This window comes from Macaca fascicularis, chromosome X (assembly GCF_037993035.2).
Source record: "Macaca fascicularis isolate 582-1 chromosome X, T2T-MFA8v1.1".
In the NCBI taxonomy this organism is placed as follows: Eukaryota; Metazoa; Chordata; class Mammalia; order Primates; family Cercopithecidae; genus Macaca; species Macaca fascicularis.
Window position 1 is genome coordinate 6679729 of NC_088395.1, and position 23302 is coordinate 6703030.

The following is a 23302-nucleotide window of genomic DNA, read 5'->3' on the forward strand; positions in this document are numbered from 1 at the left end:
CAGACGGTCTATTGTGGGACCTCATCTTGTGATCATGTGAGTCAATGTTCCTTAATAAACTCCCCTTTATATATACATCTATCCTATTACTTCTGTCCCTCTAGAGAACCTTGAGTTACACATTTTTATTAAATGTAAATTATGCCTTAATTAAAAATAAATATCTTCTCAACCTCCAAAAAGAGACTTTCTGTCTGAAACTTGAGAATAAGTCTAAAGTTTTCATTTAATAATGAATTTGTATAAGACAGGAAAATGGATTTTGGCATTAATTTGTTCAACAAATATCTGTTGAGCATGTCCTATGTGGCAGGGGCTGAGTGTGGGGTGTGGAGTGGGTGAATATAAGGAACATACAGTCCCTGGTTCCCTGGAGCTCATGGTATAGGGGTTGGAGAGAATTGGTACATTGGGATTTTAAAGGGGGTGCCAAAGGTGGTGATGACAAAGTTCAGGGAAGAACAATTGGAGTGGAGGGAGGGCATCAACATGGATGCTGAACTGAGCCAATGTACTGCTAAGAGTGAGGTGGAAAGTATCATGCAAACCCCAGAGCTTCAATTGTCAATACATATTGGGGTGTGACCAGCAGATTGATAGAGGACAGCAAAGAGAGAGGGGTAAATGCCAATAGAGCAGAATAGCATGAGTTGTCAAGAGACAGGACTTTTCAAGGTGAAAGGAAGGGAGATGGTCCTGAAGCAGCAGTCATGTCTGTGACCCACCCAATCCCTAAGCAATGACAGATAGGAACAGAGTCAGGGTCTTCAGAGGACAACCTAGTTTTAATTAAGGCAAGAAGTTGAGAAGGATATTTTAAGAAACATTTGAGGACATACTACAGTTTGCTGGCTATGGGGCAGGGTAGGGTGGAAGAGAGAGATTTGGAATAAAGAGTATGGATGGGACAAGACAAAGTAGGGCACCAGCCCTACCTTGGACTGTTCCCTAACTTGAGAAAGCCATGTCCGTATTGATTCAGCCAATCTGACTCAGGTATTATGTAACTTGAAGTTGAACCATCCCAACTGATACAAGTGATGATGCTGAGTAACACAAATGTGCTTTCTGGATTCATGCATGCACATTTTTTACATGAAAAGTTCAAACTTCTATGTGGAGACTTTTTTCAACAGTATCCTCAAGAGGTATTCATCATGCAACTGTTTCTAGGAAAGGTATTTAAAAGAGAAGAAAAACGTCATTTCTGGCCCAGAATGTCAAGACATAGATCTCTTAGAGATTTACTTCTAATTATTATTGTAGAGTCTTGTGGGTGTTTCTTATAATTTTAATTTTTACAAAAAACAAATCTGTCCATCCATCCATTTATGTATATATGCATCTATCTATCATCATCATCATCATAATTATCCGTCTATGATCTATCTATTGTGTATCTATCTAATTATCTATCTATGCAGAACTGCAAAATTTACGGGACTGGCCTATACCACTCTCCACTCCCCACTTTGTCTAATCTTCAAAATCAAGTTTCTGGACACAGGGCTATGAAATGCAAAATGAAACAGCTCATGTCCAATGGTCTGACACTCTGCTGCTCATGAAAACCTGCAACATCCAACTGAGTTTTTCATTTTTAAAATCAGCAGGTTTAGTTTTCTATCATCATAGAGAGTTATTTTTAATTTTATTAGGGAATAAACTCTTTTTTCATAAAGAAATTATTAGGTATCAAAATACCACAATCTCTTTATGAATTCAACTAGATTATGCGTATGGGCAAAGTATTTTCAATTTAAGAATCATAACATTCCTGTTCCTTGAACACTATTTTGAAAGTTTGGATTAAGGGATATTAACCTCCTTAAGACAATATATACTCACAGTTGAAAACTACTCACCTTCCATATAGAAGTTGCTTAATTAATATCAATGCTTTTTATTGTATTAGAACAAAATAGACTATAACTTTTTATAAGATATATGAGTATACTACTAAATATTCTTAAAATGAGTATAATGCTATAATATTCTTATTTTGAGGTTATATAGTCTGCAAAAATTAGGTTTCCTGGTGTCATTAACCACTTATGCAATTATTTTTCTGAAATGAATACACATGCTGTACATGCAGTTTTGCCTGATATGAGTTTTAAAACAATGTATATTGGAATATTGGAACTAAAAATGAGAAAATCAGTGTCCCCTTGATGTCAATTTCAGTTTCAACTGCACTTGCTATTTTATTTTTAATTGGTTACATTATCTCTACATTGTCACAGTTGATGGTATTTATTTTCTTCTCTGTGACCATAATTTCCACAGATTTAACCGTAATGCATTCTTAAAGATTACAAGAAATCTTTTAGACACAGCTCCTCTCAGTTGCTGAGGATCCAACCTTTACTCATTTGTTTTCTTCATGAATATATATTTCCTGAGTTGTATGTTTGTACATAGCTATTTGTAGCCTTTGAAGTTTATGGAAGTTTGGTTGCATTCTTGGGGCACGTTTTCTTTCCCTGAGGACTGTTAAGGTTTGGATATTTGACCCTTCCAAAGCTCATGTTGAAATTTGGTCCCCAACATTGGAGGCTGGGCCTAATAGAAGGTGTTTGGGTCATGGGGACAGATCCCTCCCCTTGAATAGATTAACGTCCTCTCCTGAGGGTGAATGAATCTTCCTCTATTAGTTCCTGCAAGACCTGGTTGTTAAAAGAGTGGGCCACCTCCCTGGTTTCTCTCTTGCTTCCTCGCTCATCATGTAATCTCTGCACATGCTGGCTTCCCCTCCCCTTCTCCCACGAGTAGGAGCAGGCTGTGGCCATCATCAGATGCAGATGCCCGATTTTGAACTTTCCAGCTAAGAGAATCATAAGCCAAATCATCCCCTTTCCTTTATAAATTATCCAGCCTCAGGTATTCTTTACAGCAACAAAAAGGGGACAAGGACTTTTTATATCTTGCCCCACTGTCTTCTAGCATTTCATGTGTCACATAAAGAAATCTTGGCCTCCTAGGTTTTTTTTTTTTTTTTTCTGAATATCCACAGAATTCTTTCCATAACTTCAAATACCAGTAAATTATTGGGATATTTGTTATTCAATATAAACACAGCCTTGGAATTCTTGGGCTATTTCTGCCTGCAGATTCAAATTTCCTCATATTTCAGGAACTTCACCTTGAATTATATCTTTGAAAATTTGTTTTCATTTTCTATTCATTTTTTAACCCATGCAAGGCATTTAGTGTTATAGATATTTGATCCCTTCCCTACCACCCTCCCATTCCCCTCTTTTTCTCTATCTCTGTCTTCCATCTTTTACTTTTTGTTCTTTTCAATCTCACATGCTCATTTTTTTCTTCTCAAAACCATCCTTCAAATTTCTTCGGTGGTGTCTCATCTCCTTTTCGCTGCTTCTATCATGACCTTTGATTTTGGTCTCTTTTTGTGTCTCTCTCTCCGAGACTCTGAGGCTCTGCCTACTCCGTTTTTATTCTCATTTATTTCTAATTTGTTTCCAAGACTCTGCCTACTCCCTTTTCATTCTCATGTATTACTAATTTATTTCTGAGGCTTTACCCACTCACTTTTCATTCCCGTCTAACCTAATGTATTATCAGTTCTTCCTTAAAACCTTATATTGCTTCTTTAAATTCTCATTTCAGAGAAACAGTATTGTCTTTAATTGATTCCTTAGAGATAACTTTGTTCAAGGTTTTTGGCTGCGTTGTGGTATATAATCTTTCCGGTTCTCATCTTCATAAATCATGTTCTATTCTTCTTTTTTCATTTCAGCATCATTTTAAAGGCCCCCAGCTGGCTCCACCCTTTTTAAGTAGCATTGTTCCTCATCTTTTTGGACTAGGATTTTGGGCAAAGTTCTGGGGAAAGGGGAAGAAGAATGTGCTAAACAAATGGGAAGATTCGGTTTCAGGCTGTTATCTCTAGGATTTTTCTCAGCTCGACTTGGCCTGTGGGTTATCTGGTCCAGCATAGCAGGACATCTTCCAGGCTCACAAGGAAGGTGTGCATTTTACAGAACATTTTAATGTGATTATTTTACCTTGACTTATCTTCACCAGGCAGCTTCGGGCAATGATGGCCAGGTAGCTTTTATCTTATGGACTCTTCCTTCTGTCCTACACCATGACTGAAACATGATGTAGGCTTCCAAAACCAGGCCATGAACCTTGATCTTAACTTTCTACGCATGGGATAAACACATTTCCTTTCAATGTGTGCCACCCATTCACTTTGGATAACTATGAGCTGGGTCCACTCTGCCTGAGTCACACATAGAAAGACACCCCTTGGAGTTCCCAAATACCTCCATCCACTTCTTATACACTTGGCTATCTTCCTGCATCTATTGTGATCCAGGGTTATAGGGGATCTGTAGTTTCATCAAAGATAACATTTGTTTGTTTCTTATTCTCTTGGTTGCTCTGGACTGGTTTCATAGAGAAAATGAGACAAAAATACATTTATACTACCATTTGAAATGAAAAGATAAATTCCTTCTTTCAAATTCATTCCCTTTTTTTCTTTCCAATGAATCTCATGGGGTGAGGGGAGGACTGAAGAGAATGTCTAATCTACTCAAATCCAAAAGTCACAGGTATAAGGCACAGAAAATTCTACCAACATAATGATGGCACTTTTAATGTTATATAAGGACAGACTATGCAAAAATGCTATTAATGAGGATGAGAAGCTACAGGAACAAATCTGATGAGGAACTGTAATTCTATTAGAGGGATGTATATAGCCATCATATTTTTTCTTTAATCCAAAACGATTAGATTGCTTATATAGACAGCCACATTCAATTCTAAGCCATTTGATTGAAATGCACCAGAGAATGCAGATATATATATCTTTTTACCTTAATTTCCATTTTATCCTTTCCCTCCCATTTTATCTGTGCTATAGAGTACATTTTTCCCACTCGACATGTGGGAGCTCGACATGCTGTTGTGCAGAAAGCTTTCTCTTGTGAGTTCCCAAAATGTTGGCCCAGATGAGTGCAGCAGACATTTGGCCCAGGTGAGCAGAGCAGATATTTACATGAAATATTAGGGAGCATCCATCTGGGCTATGTGACTTAGGTTGGCAATACACAAAAGAGGATTCCAATTTGTTGTATAAATCACCCTTAGAGCCCCCAACAGTGAACACATACGGGGTTCTTTTCATTTTCATGATGCTTAATATAATCTTTTAAAATAATTAAAATTAGGTGAATTGTGTATATTTCTGAGAGATTACAGAAAGACACTAGTTTTGATACCTCTTGCTTGTAGCATTTGACTGATGTAAACAAACTAAAAGGTTTAAAAAGAACGGGGATTCTTCCCAGTAGTATAGTGCAATGGGTAGGGAAAAAAGTTAAAAATTGATAGACCAGTATTATTCTCAAAACTCATACCATTGTGATTGGGAAGAAATGAATACATATTACTTAGTCACTTCATGTTACTATATACTTACATTAAAACAACAAAAAGGAAATTATAGAAAAAAACTCATACATTTAAAGGGTGGGAAAAATCTTAGGTTTACTCAGAGCTCAAGATCCCATTGGGATGAATGTTGTTCTTTCCTCGGATTGTTCCTTCATTTCAGTCACTTATGTATGCATTTATTTATTTAGAGATGGCGTCTATTTCTGTATGTATGTACGTATGTATGTATTTGTAGATGGAGTATTGCTCTGTTGCCCAGGCTGGAGTATAGTGGCACAATCATAGCTCACTGCAGCCTTGAACTCCTGGGCTAAAGTGATGCTCCTGCATCAGCCTCCTGAGTAGCTGGGACTACAGGTGTTCGCCACCATGATCCGCTAATTTTTTAGTTTTTTTTTGTATTGATCGGGTATCCCTATGTTGCCCAGGCTGGCCTTAAACTTTTCAGCTCAGCGATCTTCTGCCCTGGCCTCTCAAAGTGCTGGAATTACAGGTGTGTCCCTTCATTTCTAATGAAGGAATGTTTCCCTTTGAATATCTCACAACAGATATTTTTAAAAGACAGGCAGATTTGAAGCAACCATCAACAAGGTTTATTTGAAAATTAATCTGATACTTACAAGTGCATTATATAACAGAAATGTTACAGACTGAATTGTGCCGGCCCTACCCCAAAACTCTTACGTTGAAATTCTACCACCCAGTACCTGGAATGTGATTGTATTTGGAGATGGGTCATTCAGTAGGAAATTAAAGTAAAATGAGGTCACATGGGTGGGTCCTAATCCAATAGGAGGAGGACACAGACACATACACAGAGATGACCCTGTGAGGACGCAGGGAGAAGACACCACCTACAAGCCCAGGAGAGAGGCCTCAGGAGGCACCATCCCTGCTGACACCTGGATCGCAGACCTCTAGCTTCTCGAACTGTAAGAACAATTTCTGTTCTTTAAGCATTCCCATATGTGGGACTTTGTTATGGCTGCCTGAGAAGCCTAATAATGTGAGTGCAAAGACTTTCTTAAAATAATGTATAACAATGTTGATTTGGAAATGACTATCCAGTGTTGAGTTCAAAACTTTATCTTTATGGGTGCTGCTATGAGTAAGTGTCTAATTTGGGGGCATAATATTGACAGTCTTCGGGAGAAATGCAGACTCCAATCAGTGCAGAAAATGGCACAGAATAATGTTTAAAAATGTCCTCCAGGCCATAACATGGTTGGGTTAGGAGGAGGAATACTAACCATTCCAATTCTAAAACACAGAATTTTGAGTTTCTTTCTGTGAGTTCACCACCTCTGACCTTCACAGGTAAGGGACCATCACACAGACATCTGCCATTTTCATATAACCCTCTATCCAAACAAAGGCTGAAAATTCGGCATGGAGGAACTCTCCCAGCACCTGTGGTCAGCCCCTTGGCCTGCATCCCCACCCTGGGCATTGGTGTGGGGGTGGGATTCTTTATGAACTTGGGCCTCAATTCTGCTTCCCTTGGAAAGCTGGACCCACACAACATCACCCTCATATGCAGACCCTCATATCTGGGCACCTGTGCCTCCCCAGAGCTGGGGGTCTGCTCTAGGAGCTGGTTCAGGACAGGATACTCCCATACAATCTGTGCCCACCACAGAAAAGAGCCAGCCAAGTGCCTGCTACTGCAGGGCTCTTCACATATGGGAAAGCTGCCCTGGGGAGTGTCCCGGGAAAGGTCAGGGGGACAAAAAAAGGTCGCAGTGATTTGCCTCCAGACACTGGACACTCTTTCCTGGAGAATACGGGGAATGCTCCTCTCCAAAACTGATCTTGCTACATTTGTGCTGCCCACAGTGGGGGCGCCACTGAGTTTTCAAAGAAGACAACAGGCCCTGAATTGTGCAAGGAAAATAAGTGCTTGAATTTTGTAGCATGCATGCACTGTTATACTTTTAAGAATGGTACTGGGCTCCTCTGATATTCAAGGAAGGCCCCTGACAACTCAGATGGTAGTTTTCTAATCCTGTCTTCCCACATACACATTTACCTCCTCCACCCAAGAACTAAATAACAGACATGAGTGCTTGGGACAACATGCTGTCTACTGTCATCCCCTTCCTAAGACCCCCTCTCCCCATCTCTTGACACCCTTCCTCTTAGCTCCCTCTTTCTTTCTGGCCTGTTACACTCAACCTCTCCAGCGTCCTAACAAGTACCCATTCAAACCTACTTCCTCTCCTGCTGTGCTACTTCTTCAAAAGTGCTTTGCTTCTCATCCTCCCCTTCTTTCCTTGCCCTCTTCCCTGCTTCCCTCTTCAAATCACTTCTCAGCTACAAATGAGAAGGAAGTGATCTGATTAAACAGGCGATGAGCAGAGTCACATTCTGAGGGGATTTGCATTTTTAAAAGAAGATTAATGAACACATCTGACAATGTCACCCTGGAATCTTATGCAGAGTGAGAGGGGAGTGGAGATGAGCTCCGTTCAGGGCAGGAAGCGAGAGTTTGGATCTGAAGTACTTTTCAGATGCTGAAGTTATAGGAGCTTGCAGTTGCTTCCTGGGCGGAGCCATAAACATCTCTTCTGCTGAGTGGGGTCTGAGAAGATAAGAGGAAACGGTGACCCAAGAACTCTGGAATTATCTGTCTGTGTTAGACTTGCAGGACTACACAAATTTAAGTGAAAAAAACATGCTGTTTGTCCACCTGGCTGGCCTCTTAGCCTGCTCTCCTCTTATTATTCCCTCGAAGGCATCATTTTTTGAAAGAGAAATTTAAACTCTGTCCATCTCATCCCCTTTGGAAGAAAGTTAAGATTCCTTTCTGAGCTCTTTCATCATCTGGAGTTTAAAAGCTTCCCCTCCTCTGTCAACTCTTTGAATCCCTCATGTCACACCAAACTTCAAAAGAGACAAATACTTTTGCATGGCTCCCTGCAGGCTCCGTTTTGCCCTGTAGTGACAGCCCCATGTCTTGGCTTTCTTGATTGGAAAAATTTCTCAAGCTTTCTACATTCATGATCTCTGCGTCTTCAGTGCAATCTTCTCCAGTTTGTCTCTGATTTCCAATGGTCCCTGCATTAATCCTGTCCAAGTCACAGGTGACCCTCATATTGTCTCAGCTTCTACTTCCCAGTCTCTCTCTTTTTTTTTTGGAGCGGGGGGGGGGGGGGGGGGGGCGGCAGGAGTCTCACTCTGTTGCCCAGGTTGGTCTCAAACTGTTGGGCTGAAAAGATCCCCCGGTCTCATCTTCCTGAGTAGTTGGTAGGAGTGTGAGCCCTTCTGCTTGGTCTCCAGTGCTTTTCTTTTCTTTCTTGACCTATACAACATTTGGTGGTTGATGTCCATGTTCATGTAATTGTCTTCTCTGGCTTCTCCGGGCCACCATGCATTCCCTTCTCCCTCTTTTCATTTATTATCTTTTCATCGAGTAAGACCCATCTTCCCCTAAAGATGTATATTTTCCTCAAAGCAAGGATTGGCTTACCTTCACAAACTGAGTCTCCAGTGACAACATAAACTGAAATGGAGTATAAACCATGGACAGATATGAGCTCATCTTCTACTTCCTGTGTCCTCTGCTGGCTCTTCTCACTGTCACGTATTGCTAAGTAAGCGAGTGATGTTAAGTTAGAAAATGGACTGAGTCCATTAATTCATTTGGCATGCTCCAAAGTCCTCACCTGAGATCTCTCTATTCTCCAAATTACACTTGGAGATACAGGAAGATCCTTTTCACATTAGGCTAATTAGGGCGAATATATGTAAGTGTTGGTAAGAAGTACCAGAAACACTGGAATTTGTGAGATTTCATTGAAGAACCAACTTCCTTCCACCCAGCCCTTCACATTGTTCTCTTTTGGTGGTTTCTTGTCATTTCCTCCTTTTATTAACAATAGAGCTGCTGTGAACATGCATGTACAAGTTTCTGGGTGGACACATGTTTTCATTATTTTTGGGGGGGGTAGACATCAAAGAGTAGAATTGCTGGGTTGTATGATGAATCTGTGTCCTAACTTTTCAGAAACTGGACTTCTACTGCTTCCTGATTTCACCTTCCACACCATTTCTGTAGTGAGGCCCACTCCTTGGCCTTACAAGACCTGAATTAAGTTAGGTGCCCAGAGCAGTTCTGTCATTGACTCTGTTCTTTCCCTTGGTAGCCTGTGTAATAACTGGCAATCAGACCTTTATGTGAGCAATGGTTTCATATGTCTCCCCAACTGTATTGCAAGTTCCACGGGGGCAAGGCTGTGTCTATCTCCTTGACCTCTGTATAGACTGTGATGCCTGGCAGAGGGCTGTGAACACCGGTCACCCTCCATAAACACTGGGAGACAAACAAGGGAGTCAGTAGTTAGTTTTTTGCTTTTTTACCCCCAGAACTCTTAGAATATGATTTGAGCTATTCCTTCAAGGAAGTCCTGGGGCAGGTGATCATTCATAGATGACATGAGGGCGTGCACAGCACATGAGTTTGCAGGAAAATGCAAATCCCACGTTGAAATTTGATCCCCAATGTTGGAGGTGGGGTTACAGGGGGGTGTTTGGGTCATGGAGGCGGATCCCTCATGAATGGCTTGGTGTTGCCTTCATGGTAATGAATGGGTTCTCTATTCAATCCTGCAAGAGCTGACTGTTAGAGCCTGGCACCTTCCTCTCCTCTTTCTCTTGCTTCTTTTCTCACCATGTCATCTGTGCACACAGCAGCTTCCCTTCCCATTCCACCATGAGTGGAAGCTCCCTGAGGCCTCACCAGAAGCAGATGCTGGTGCCATGCTTCTTGTACAGCCTGCAGAACTGTGAGCTAAATAAACCTCTTTATGAATTATCCAGCCTCACTCAGGTATTCCTTTATAGCAATGCAAGACTGACTAACACAGGGTATCAGGAGACCTAGCTCTGTCTGTCTCTGAGAACTTCATCAGGACTCTGGAAACAATTTAGCCCACAGGTCCAAGGCTGATTTTTGTCACAGTGAAGTTCAGGTAGTAAGAATTCTCACTGGTGGCTGTTGAGGGTGGTGGTGGTGGGGATGGGTCATAAGGAGAATTAGCAGTGGGAGACTAGAAATTAAAGTGGAGAAAGGGAAGAATTAAAAGTCAAAAACAGTGTGAGGGAGGAAAGCAATGGATATAACACCCCAGATCTTTATCCTTGAGAGGCCTTTAAAAATCTACTTAACAATCAGATGCTATTCTGTAAGAACTCTGAGACATGTGATGACTTTTAGGAACTTGCACTGTGGCTGAAAATGCATGCCAATCTAGCTGACTCAGATCCAGTCTTAACTGGCTCATAACTTGCTTCATAAACACGACTGTATGTTAGCAAGGAAATGAGAGAGAATAACAGCACATCACATAGGCCTGAAAAGTATTTGCAAAGCAGTATTTCTCAAAAATGACATTTTGCAGTGTTTTCCAGAGGCAGATTCAGAAAACTGAAGACCAAAGTAACGAGGGAGCCATCTCATGCCTAGCTGAGCAGAAGCATACCCAAAGGCTTAGTATTTTCCCAATTAGTAGGCACCTGAAACTTGTTTAAGGAAAATACTCTTCTTGATGAAACAGATACTACAGTTGAAGCAGGAACGTGTTTGGTGTGCTGCCTTAAATAGCATGGGTAGATGTTCAAACATGTTAGGACTCACTGGCCCTAGGAAAGACCCGCAAGAATCTGGTCTACACCAGGAAAGTGACAATGAAACACCAAACACCTTTTCTCCTCTAATTACCATGAAAATTATTTCTTTCCCAATGGTTGAAGACAATAATGTTGGGAATGATGAAGTTTCTTGGAGTGTGAAGTGGATATACCTTATAAGTTTAATCCACAGCTTCACCACTTCATAAGTGGATAATCGAATTGTGCCTCAGTTTCCTCAGACTTGGGGATATTAACAGTACCCTCAGTCACCACCAGGTGGGTACCAATGTAAGAAGAGTGGAGCAAAAGCCCAGGGGCGCATGTTCTTAAAGTGCCTAGTGTGGGATTAGAATGACAAGTGGTAGATAACCTACTTGTGCAGAAATTTAGAGTTATTTTGTGATTTTCAAATGATCAATATATGTGAATACTTTTGTTTCCTGTGAGTCCCTATTTCAGCAACTATCTTGTCTGTGCCTTTCTTTGCTAGGTAAGCACTTTTCTATTGGTTGGTGGGCTTAGCAGCTCTTGGTTTTGTCTTCATGGGAGACAAATAGCATGCACCTGTGAGTAGTGGTAAAGGAACGGTACCCTTCAGGGTGTTCTGTCCTGGGCCTCTGGCAGATCACCTGTGGTTTTGCTCTGTGTCCCCACCCAAATCTCATCTCAAACTGTAATCCCCACATGTTGAGGGAAGGGCCTGGTGGGAGGTGATTGGATCATGGGGGCGGTTTCCCCCATGTTGTTCTCATGATAGTGAGGGAGTTCTCACAAGAGCCAATAGTTTCAAGTCTGGCACTTCGCTGTTTCAGTCTCTCTCCTGCTGATTGTGAAGAAGGTACTTGCCTCTCCTTCTCCCATGATTTTAAGTTTCCTGAGGCCTCCCCAGCCACGCAAAGCTGTGAGTCAATTAAACCTCTTTCCTTTATAAATTGCCCAGTCTTAGGCAGTATCTTTTTAGCAGTGTGAAAACAGACTAATACACGCTGGCTTTTGGTTCTCTGGGTTCCCTGGATTTCTGCCCTACTAACATACTTGATTCCTGGCAGTGAGGGGTTGGTCTCTGCCTGGCTGGTATCTGCATGCCAGGGTTCTGGTCTAGCTTGCAGTCTAACTCTTTCCAGGTGCATATGCTCAGATTCAAGCTCCCCAGTCCCCTTGTCCTCTCGGCTGGTGGCATAACCCATGCCTGAGCATGACTTCCTGCTTATATAACTGCTTGGAGTTTACCTTTATTCTGTTCAGTTGTATGGAAGTGACCCTAAGAGATAAGCCTGGGCATATTCGAAGAGATAATGACTGAGAGGTTTAGCCACACATAAAACAAAGCAGAGCCCCAGGGAGATCTAAAAAGTCCAAACAAGATCAACACAAAGTAAACCACACCTCAACAGACCAAAGATCAGGAGCAAAACCTGAATGGTAGCTAGAGAAAAAGAGACTGCCTTAAAAGTGTGACTGCAGGACCAAGAGCTGGTTTTTCAATGGAAAACAGGAGTCGGGTAAAAAGAAAGCTACGTATTTAGAAGATGAAAAAATACTGCTTAAACTGGAATTGAATATGCAGTGAAATACAGTGAAAACATCCTTGAAAAGAAAGTCAAATACAGACACTCTCAGACAAACAACTGAGATGATTTGCTATCGTAGGATCCATATATGTAAACACTAAATGATGTTATTCATTGACTGGAGTTTCTAGAAGAATGATAATTAAAATTGATAGTGAAAATCCTTTTTCGTTTGTATTATTAACTGAATTTGCTCCACCTCCCTCCAATTCCTAACATTGAAGCTTATTAACCACCCTAATATGTCTGTATTTGGAGCTAGGACCTGTAAGGAGGTAATTAAGGTTAAACAAGGTCATTACAGTGGACTCTGATCCAATAGGACTGAAGTCCTTGTAAGAAGAGATGAGGACACAGATACATACACAGAAGGACAACCATGTGAGGACACAGGGAGAAAACAGTGTCTATAAGCCAAGGAGAGAGGCCCGAGGCGGAACCAGCCCTGCCCGCACCTTGATCTCAGACTTCCAGTTTCTGGAGTGTGAGACAATAAATGTCTGTTGTTTAAGTACTCTAGCCTGAGGTATTTTGTTATGGCAGCTGGAGAAGACTAAGACAGTTCATTTCTGACTTTTAAATGGAATGACTATTTTACCACTATGTACAGTATTAACTGTTGGTTTACAAAGAGATAGGTATTCTTTATATTTATCTATTTATTTTCAGTTTATTTTGACTCTGAATATGGAATACATGCCAATTATTTCCTAAAGTGAATTTTGAAAATATATCATTTTAAGTGACTTTGCATAATATATGAATTCACCATCCCTTTCACACGGTTTTGAAATAAGCAGTGAATGAATACGACTTCATGCTTCCCAAGCCTTCATCTTCGCTCAGAGATTAGGGAATATTAAAATTCTTAAGTAGTTTTTAAAATACATTTTGTCCCCTAGAGAAATAATTATTAACATTTTGGTAAATATTGGAAAATACTTGAATGAAAAAAATTCATTTCATATATCATGTTGTTGAAATTCATGTAGAACTTGAAAATTATGGGCATTTTGCAATGAAGAAAATCCAACGCTTTAATACGAGGATGATAGTTTTACAGTTTCAAAATGACTCTGTGACAAGCCCCTGCCATACTATTGGGAATCAAGGAAAGAGAGGCAATGACTTAATCCATCACAAACAACTTAGGTCAAAGGATGTACAGAAAAAAATGTAGTTAATTTGAGGAGCAATTAAATTGGAACAGGTAACACAATGATCTCACTGCGGATTCCAACACTTCTCTCTGTCCTTTGTGTTTTCCACGGTGCTGGAAAAAGATCTCGAAACCAACCCCAACATTTCATGACTAAAGTTTAACAGATAAAATACCCTAAGATATGTTCTTATTCAGTTTTGTACGTCTACAATGACTGTCATGTAAGTAAGGAGTATTTCTTGAATTAATTCAATCTAGATAACAGTTTTTCTGATGAAAACAGTTACAATCCATGGAAATATTGTGCGGCTAACGAAGGAGAAAAAAAATAACAGTACTTAAGTGTACAAAATATTATCTATTCAACAGACTCAAAAGAACCAGAATATTTTGAGCCATCCTGAAGATGTGCTTTCAGAGATAATGTGTACTCCTCAGTCAACAACCAATCCTCACCAACATCTTTGTAAAGCAAGTCTCTCCAACGAACAATAACTACCACAGAATACTACAGACTGTGAACTACTAATATCCCTTGCTCTTTAATACTTCATTTTCTCTTTTTAGAAGATAATAGTTCTAGAAATTGCTTTTGAGACAAAGAGCCTCATGTGAGACCAAGGAGCTTTAGCCAACTGCTTGTGGAGCAGAAGAGTACAGTGTAGACCACAGAACAATGTTCTATAGAGGCATTATTACAGATAGGTGAAAACTCATTATTTTTCATTATAAACCTTGTTATAATGTGCACGTTTTTAAAAATTTCGAAACACCATACAAAACGTGCCAAATTTAGCATAACTGCCAAATGTATTCAGAGAAACATAAACTGCAGTGTCTAGACACTGACTACTGTTGCACAGCAGACATCACTCCTCTTCCTTAGAATGCCAATTCTTTCAAGTGTAAGACAGATGTTTATTTTTTTATATAAATCACCAAACTCCATCTGAGGATTTACGGGGTGGAAAAAATGTCTAATAAGTAGTAATTAGTAAGTTCTTAAGTGTTGTATATGTTTCATTTCAGTGAAATTAAGATGACATTGATAGTGCCATCTCTTGGATGATGTCAGCAGTATAAAAGATCCTTCCTAAGGGCATACAGTATATAAGCAAACATTAGCTGCTAGTTACAGCACACCTGTATACTTTCTACTAATCACTGTGTGTCCCTAATACGACATACTTTCAATGAGCTTTAAACTTCCTTGGCATATATCACTCTGGTGTAAATTTGTATTACCATATCTCTGTGAAATCCATGAGCTATTCAGTGGAGTAACATCACTAAAATGTATTGAAGTAATTTGGCTGATGTGGAAGAATAAAAAAGAACGTACGTGCTTTGGCCAAGCACAGTCTGGGTCTTTTGTGTAAAAATATAAGAATCTGGCTGCAGCTTTGGTTAAAAAACAGTAACGGACATGAGATCAAATTTACCCTGTAGGAAATTCACCCAGATGTAGATGCACATCACTTAGATACGCATTACACCCATTTGTCTGATTCATACAAAATGGCTTAATGATTAGAAAACATCAACATAAATACTTTGGAAGGAGAAGATACTACATCAAAGAAGTGAGTCTTTCACTGAAAGCCTCTATTCACTGCTACAGGAGCATGATGGCTCACTTAAAATATATAAATATCCGTTTACAGTTGGAATACTAATTGGGATTTTTTAAAAATTTAATTAGTCACATATATATTTTACATTTCTTGGAAGACTTTTTTTTTTTTTTTTTTAAGGTAAAATCATGACTCCCATACAAATATCGATATGTGTCCAAAGATTTTATTAAACTAATTCAATTTGTTAGGGAAATGGTAAGACGTTACAACTGGTTAAGAGGAGCAAAGTGCAGACATGTATTTAGGCCATCAAGAAGGAGGAAATGAATTTGCTAAACTGATGCAATACCAATCAATAGCCAGGGCCTGTCATCCACAGACAATCACTCCACCACACGCACACATGCATTCCTATGGTTTGTCCACAACTTCCAGAGCTGAAGAGTAGCTCAAGGACCTCAAAGGGCAAAGGCAAGCCACAACGGAGCAGCGCTCCTTCACTCCCGATTTCCATGGTTACCACCATTTTTCTCTGGCAAATCATAGATAAATTTTAAAGACTGAGTAAATCTATAAAAGTGATTAATCACAGAAGTTTAATGTCTAATAAATTATTCCAAAAGTGTTCCCGGGCACTCAGACTCACCAAGCATACATTCTGAAATCAAATTCTATTTCTATCCAAAAAGTGTAGGCCATCAGTGTTCTTAAAGGAGGCAAATGGTTCTTCTGAGGTAGAAAACATTCTCCAATGTAGATAAGGATGTAGATACCAGGTAAATGTTACAGCTGTGTTCATACTAACAATAAACTATGGATGATGTGGCTCAGAGTCAATGAAGAAAGATCCAGAGACATTCTGAGGTCACAAAAAGAATTTAAATGTTAGCTAACAAGGAGTGCTCATCAAAACCAGGGCTTTCCACTCAGACTGCAAACCAGGCAGAACTACCATCTCGCTTTATCAGTTGTCATTGCATGTTGCAATCATACACTGAGGAGAGTGATGCAGATGACAGATATAAACATATCTACATACATATGCATACATAAAGCATATACTTATATGCATACACTTTTTACATTTCCCAGCCAGTGTTCAGAAAAACTAGAATAAGAGAGAAGTGATGTTCCATTTTGTCTTGGAAAAGTATATATTTTACATATACATGCATGCATATATCTACATACATATGCATGTAATGCCCACCTGCATGTTACCAAACTGATACACATGTGTATATATGGAGGTGCGTGTGTGTATACGTGTACATTCACTTTATCACATACTCCATCAGCTTGATTTTTGAGATGGTAATTCAAGTTTCATCTTTGTTCTGGGCTTCATGTCTGTCTCTACTGTGTTTTTTGTCTCAACTGTCAAGTCACATTTTAACAACACATTAGACTGGGGTAAACCAACATGGGATGGAAACACCAATCTCAGGAGGCTAAAATCACTGTACAGGTTGGGTTTGAGAGTTGCTGATTTCCTTTCCCTTTCCCCCAGCAGTGTGGACCATGAGATGGGCTGGGGGGCGGAATAGTGAGGCCCTCCCTCTCACTCATATGGGGGCAAACCAAACAGCTCGGGCTGGAAGTCCTGCAGGGAATTCAGCACCAGGGTGGCCTTTGTCGTCAGGTCTCGGCTCAAGTTTCCGTCAGGAACCATGACCACCTGCATCCCAGCTGCCAGGGCCGCCTCCACCCCATTGGGAGCATCTTCAAAGACAAGGCACTGTAGGAAGAAAAAGAAAGTCGAGATGGCCTTTTATGGAACCAGACATGTGGATGACGTGTTTATCATCGTCATCACCGTTGGCTTTGCAACTGTGCAGAAAGAGATAGAATTACAGTGGGGGCTCCCCAGAGTACAGATTGTGGTGAGGACAGCATGCTGTTTCTTACTGGCTCCGGGGGTCTCCCTGCCATGGCTCCTTTAAAGGGGAGAGGTTTCTGTCACAGCCAAAGCATTGCTGAAATGGAGCGCAGCTGTGTGGTGAGGCAAGATTCTCAGCTTAAAACTTTATTTTATTGGGATCATAACAATCTGTTCAATCAATAATTGAACATTCAGAGTGTGAGAGGCAACTGCAAAACTAAAAATCATGCTCTTAAAATATAAAACCACTTCAGAGTTGCTCCTGTTTTATGTACTGTGGTTTGAAAATTAAATGGTTAGAATCTTTTAAGTTAAAAATTCAGTTCCTGTGTGTGCTAGTGCGATGTGACAAATATGAGCACAAATATGTAGTGTGCATGCATGCTCTCTTTTGGATAATCGCAAAAATTCACTTTATTATTGGGATTATGGACACAACACCATCCAAAACTTGTGGTCTCTTCATTCAGACACCCACATTGAAAATGGGGTGTTTCCAACTGGCAACTTCAAAGATATGGAACCAACCTAAGTGCCCATCCACCGATGAGCAGATAAAGAAAATGTGGCATTTATACACCATGGAATACTACTCAGACACAAAAAGGAATGAAATAATGTCTTTTGAAGCAACATGGATGGAGCTGGAGGCCATTATTTTAAGTAACTCAGGAATGGAAATCCAAATATCATATGCTCTCACTTATAAGTGGAATCTAAGCTATGAGGATGGGAAGCCATAAGAATTACATATAAGGGACTTTGGGGACTAGCGGGATGAGGAAGAAAAGACTACATACTGGATACAATGTACACTGTTCTGGTGACGAGTGTGCTAAAATCTCAGAAATCACTGCTAAAGAACTTATCTGTGTAACTAAAAGCCACCTGTACCCTGTAGACTATTAAAATTAAAATTAAAAAGGAAAAAAATTAAGTACTAAAAGAAAAACCAATACATAAAATAAAATGGGGTGTTTGTACACTGCATTTATCAGTGAGCTCCTAAAGGTGCCACCACATTGACAATGTTACAGTAAGTTTCACATGAGGGCTCCCTCCAAAGGAGACACCCCAGAGCCTGCTCCGTAGTATACACAAGCATAATCCACATGTGCTATCTTCATATCACCGACCCTCTCAGGAAGACATATACTTAGGAAGCTTCTTCCCTACATTCCTAGAATGGCACACACCTCTTGTGAAAACACATTTATTGATGCTTTTTAACTGAGACTCTGCAGGGGCCCAGACATCTGTAAGGGAAGAGAGGTCCTCGTCATGGCGGCCTATGCTGAGGAGTCTCTCCTGTGGCCTAGTTCTACTCCACATGTGGCCTAGAACTCCACGAGCTGTTGAGGTGGGCCTTTCAGCTCTCCACTCATCTCTTCTTTGTCTCCTTTGTCCCTCTGTCTTTTATTTTTTTTTTTTATGTATTTATTTATTTATTTATTTTTGTGAGAGAGTCTTGCTCTCTCGCCCAGGCTGAAGTGCAGTGGTGTGATCTTGGCTCACTGCAGCCTCTGCCTCCCAGGTTCAAGCAATTCTCATGCCTCAGCCTCCCAAGTAGCTGGGACTACAGGTGTACCACCAAGCCGGTTAATTTTTTTTTGTATTTTTTAGTAGAGACAGGGTTTCACCATGTTGGCCAGGCTGGTCTCCAACTCCTGGACTCAAGTGATCTGCCCACCTTGGCCTCCCAAAGTGCAGGGATTACAGGTGTGTGCCACCACACCTGGCCCCCTTTGCCTTTCATTATGAAAACATACTCTTCGGCTCATCACCAGGTATATAGCAGTGACTCAATGCACTGGTGTCCTGGAAAGGGCTCATGGAAGCCTGATGCCAGGTCTGAAAGAGAAGCTCTGCATTCTTTGGCGTTTTCACTAGAAAACACTGAAACGCACACACAGTCTTAACTATTAGTGGTCTGAGCTGTAGCCAGCACAATGACTGTTTTTCTTTTTCCCTACATGCCTTTTTCTTTCCATTACCCCATTCTTTCCTTCAATCTGGGGCTAAAATATCACCTAGCCAACTTACCCCACAGGGCCGATCCCTGGATTAAGTGAGTTAATCCATGCGACAATGGAATGTGAATGCTACCTTACTTTCACAGAGGGAACTGGTTGGCCCAGCTATTTTAGTTTGCTTGGAACTGAAGGGTCGGCTGTGGGGCAGGATGTCCCGTGCTACATCCTGGACAGTCCCAGGCAAGCCACAGTAGTCCGTCCCAACACCTCCCTTCTGACAGCCTCTGATGCTCCCTGGTTTCTTTCTCCTGTGAGACACTGGTCACCGCAGGACGTGGGAAGAAATGACTCCACTTAGACTTCCAGGTTGGTTTTCTCTGTTATCTCACTCAGTGACTACCTGTTCATGATATTTCTGTCTTGCCTTTTTAAAAGTTACGACTTGATCATATTCTAAATGCTCTCCACTGTTTTTATCTGGGACCAGAGATAGGCACGTAAATGTCAAATGACGTTTCAAAATATCTGTCACCTTCTCCAGGGATTCTGAAGCTTTGTGCAGGGTCTACCTGTGAAATGTGGGCTGGGGTAGAGGAAGAGATGGATTATCCCCTGGGATAATACTGCTTGGCTAAAGTTGTGAAAGCAGCTTTTATTCTCTATTTGCGTGAGGCTGCTTCCAAGGAGCAAGGCAGGTGTGTGGGACGGGAAATCAGTGGCTGACTGTGGCAGTTCCCAAAGAGATAATGGAAGGCACCCAATACACCTGCACTCACCTAAAGGGGGTCATATGGTTTTGCTGTGTCCCTACCCAAGTCTCATCTTGAATTGTAGCTGCCAGAATCCCCACTTGTTGTGGGAGGGACCTGGTGGGAGATAATTTAATCACAGGGGCAGTTTTCCCCATACTGTTCTCATGGTAGTGAATAAGTCTCACAAGATCTGATGGTTTTATAAGGGGAAACCCCTTTTGCTTGGCTCTCATTCTCTCTCTTGCCTGCTGCCATGTAAGATGTGCCTTTCACCTTCTGCCATGATTGTGAGGCCTCCCCATCCATGTGGAACTGTGAGTCCATTAAACCTCTTTTTCTTTGTAATTTACCCAGTCTTGGGTATGTCTTTATCAGCAGCGTGAAAACGGACTAATACAGGGGATCTGCAGTGGAAGGAAATGCAGGCCCCATGGTGTCCCTTCACATCTGAGAGATCTTTCCAAAGGCAGCCTGTGTTTAAAGGCAACTAAGTGAGGGCTGTGAGTGAGGAGGGAAACTTACAAGTGTCTGCAGCACTGACAGCGGGAACAGCTGACACCAGCTCTTGGAGACCTTTTTACTGTTTCTCATGGCCTTCACGTTTTGCTGGTTCCTCTGTGTTCGATTAATCTGTCCTCACCTATTTTTAAGAATAATCCAAATACGGCACTGACATCTGGAATGTCACACACAACATATAAGATGAATGTCGTACATAAAGTAAGGGAGACTTGAATAAGTATGAAGAGTGGCGAAAAGTCAAGGTTGGTAACTGGTTGCTATCACAGTCAATCACAATAAGAAGGTGACATAGGCTGGACGCAGTGGCTCACACCTGTATTTTGGGAGGCCGAGGTGGGCAGATCACTTGAGGTCAGGAGTTCCAGACCAGTCTGGCCAACATGGTAAAATCACATCTCTACCAAAACAGTAAAAAAATTAGCCAAGCACGGTGGCACATGCCTGTAGTCCCAGCTACTCTGGAAGCTGAGGCAGGAAAATGGCTTGAACTCAGGAGGCAGAGGTTGCAGTGAGCCAAGATCGTGCCACTGCATTCCAGACTGGGCCACGGAGTGAGACTCCGTCTCAAAAAAAAAAAAAAAAAAAGAGAGAGAAGGTGACATAATAAGCTTATGCAACAGAAGGGCCATTTAAAATATGTCCATATGAGTAAGTAAAACCCTCAGTGTTCAAATGATTGAGGGGAAACCTAGGAAGACAGGCCAGTTGGTTTGGGTTTTCCAGCACGAGACCCTTGCAAAGTTAACTATTCTAAAAGGTCAAAAGTAAGTACAGCCTCTGATGTAAACAGCCATGGGTTATCTCAGCCCAAAACAAGCAATGGGATACATGACGCCCCTGGCACCTGAAACCCTCTTCTTCCTCCTCTCATGTGGCCGTTTTGCTAACAGCTGTCAGGAGATACCTTTCCCCAACATTTGCCGGACTCTTACACTTCATGTCCACTAACGAGAATTCCATTTGATCAAGATGGAATCTGAAAACAGAACCTGAAGTTTCAAAAGCTAATAGAATAGTTGGCTGGAGGTGGTCGATGATGGAAACGTGTCAGGAAAACTCAACAGAACAGGAGCGGAGCACAATTGAGTGGTTTACAGGAAAACAGCGAGGTTGGCCCTCTAACACCAGGCATTGTTTGCACACAAAATTTAAAGGAAGCCCCAGACACAGGACAAAGAGAAGACATCAAACATGAGTCCTGAGAAGAAACCCCCTGGTGCTGGGCCCAGATGGCACCTGCACCACACACACAGCCTGCACGCGGGAAATGATTCGGGGTCACGCCACAGCATCTGAAAGTTTGGGTTTTGTTGGTTTGGGTTTTTTCCCCTAGAAGCAGTGGAATTATAAAGCAGAACAACTACTGTGTCCTGAAGCACCTATTAAAAATGTCCCAAAAGATTTATTTATTTTCATTTTTTTGTTTTTTGTTTTTTGAGACATAGTCTGGCTCTGTCACCCAGGCTGGAGTGCAATGGCAAGATCTCAGCTCATGGCAACCTCCACCTCCCAGGTTCAAGCAATTCTCCTGCCTCAGCCTTTCAAGTAGCTGGGATTACAGGCGTGCACCACCACACCCGGCTAATTTTTTTGTATTTTTAGTAGAGATGGGGTTTCGCCATGTTGGCCAGGCTGGTCTTGAACTCTTGACCTCAACTGATCCCCCAACCTTGGCCTCCCAGAGTGCTGGGATTACAGGTGTGACCCACCGTGCCCAGCCCCAAAAGATTTTTATGTCGTCTTCAGACTTTGTTACACCCAAAGATCTAATGCACTTGTAAATAGGACCATTCCTACAAGAAAAGTACCTGGTATCTAAAAGCCTAACCATTTAAAGAATTTTCACAGCATGGGTGTCTGTCTACTGAAACTTAAGGATTTAAGAATAAATCCTTAAAAGCTACCTGGAACAACTGTGTCTGGTAATCACAGGACTTAAGCGTCAAAAAAAGAAAGAAGAATATAAGCTAAATACAGTTTATATCTTGCACAAATAAAATTAAGGAGGAAGTATGTTTTTATTTTCGAAGGCAGAAATACCTCAACACAGTTTCCGTCTGCCACACCCAGCTACAGCAAAAGGAGGTTCACCCTGACTGAATTTGGCTCTCATGCTTCTTTTTAAGCACCTCATTTTTTCACTTAGGGAGCAGCCCTTCCTGTCCCACCATGACTGACTGATTACACTTGACCTAAAACTCATTCATACCACCACCCATACAGTGAATCATGGATTGTATGTTTGCATCTGTAGAAAGAAACCTTTCTCTCTATAAGTCAAGGGACTTCAGCCTCTGCAAGTGGCGAGCGGAGGCAGACTGACTTTTCTCTGCATGGACTTGGTGGGTTGCTCCTTTGAAGGCGGTGGCCAGGGACAGGGAAGGTGGAAGTGCCCACGGCTCTCTTCTCTTTTCCAGCAGGGCTTCTGCACCTTCAGTGAAGCTGGAGAACTGGGGCTTGGTCCAGGGGATGGTGCTGGCACTTGCACATGCTCCCGGCAGGCCTGCGGCCTCCTGAGATCTCCCTCCTTCACCCCACATATCATCTCTGTGTCAGGACATGCACATGGATGTATGTGTACGTATGCATATTCTATATGATTTTAATTAATTTTGTGATTATTTTGTAGTGTATTTAGTGGACCTTCTAAGGCTGACTTCCATGACTTCAAGGAAGTATCTGGTCAAGAATATTCTTCACGCAGCTTGTACGGACGCCTACATATCGGCTGTAACTAGGCAGGGCCCAGTTTTCATGCACCTTCCCAGGATGCCATGGCAAATCATGAGCACTGACAAA

General features: G+C 41.4%; 1 protein-coding gene across 4 annotated transcripts in view; it reads right to left on the reverse strand.

Moving 5' to 3' along the window:
- The window catches only part of PUDP (pseudouridine 5'-phosphatase), a 175018-nt gene that overhangs the window by 59052 nt on the left and 92664 nt on the right, over positions 1–23302 (reverse strand). The window contains exons 4-5 of one of the 4 annotated variants that reach the window (XR_012429965.1): positions 20504–20621; positions 15580–17112 (exon numbers count right to left, since the gene is read on the reverse strand). The exons of 2 other annotated variants lie outside the window; for them this stretch is intronic. Coding sequence is in view for 1 of the 2 variants with exons in the window: in XM_005592917.5 (XP_005592974.3) it covers positions 16936–17112 (177 nt within the window). In the remaining variant the exon portion in view is untranslated. Of the gene's footprint in view, positions 1–15579; positions 17113–20503; positions 20622–23302 lie in introns of those variants that run through there. One more of the 4 variants, XM_005592917.5, reaches the window with a different exon arrangement.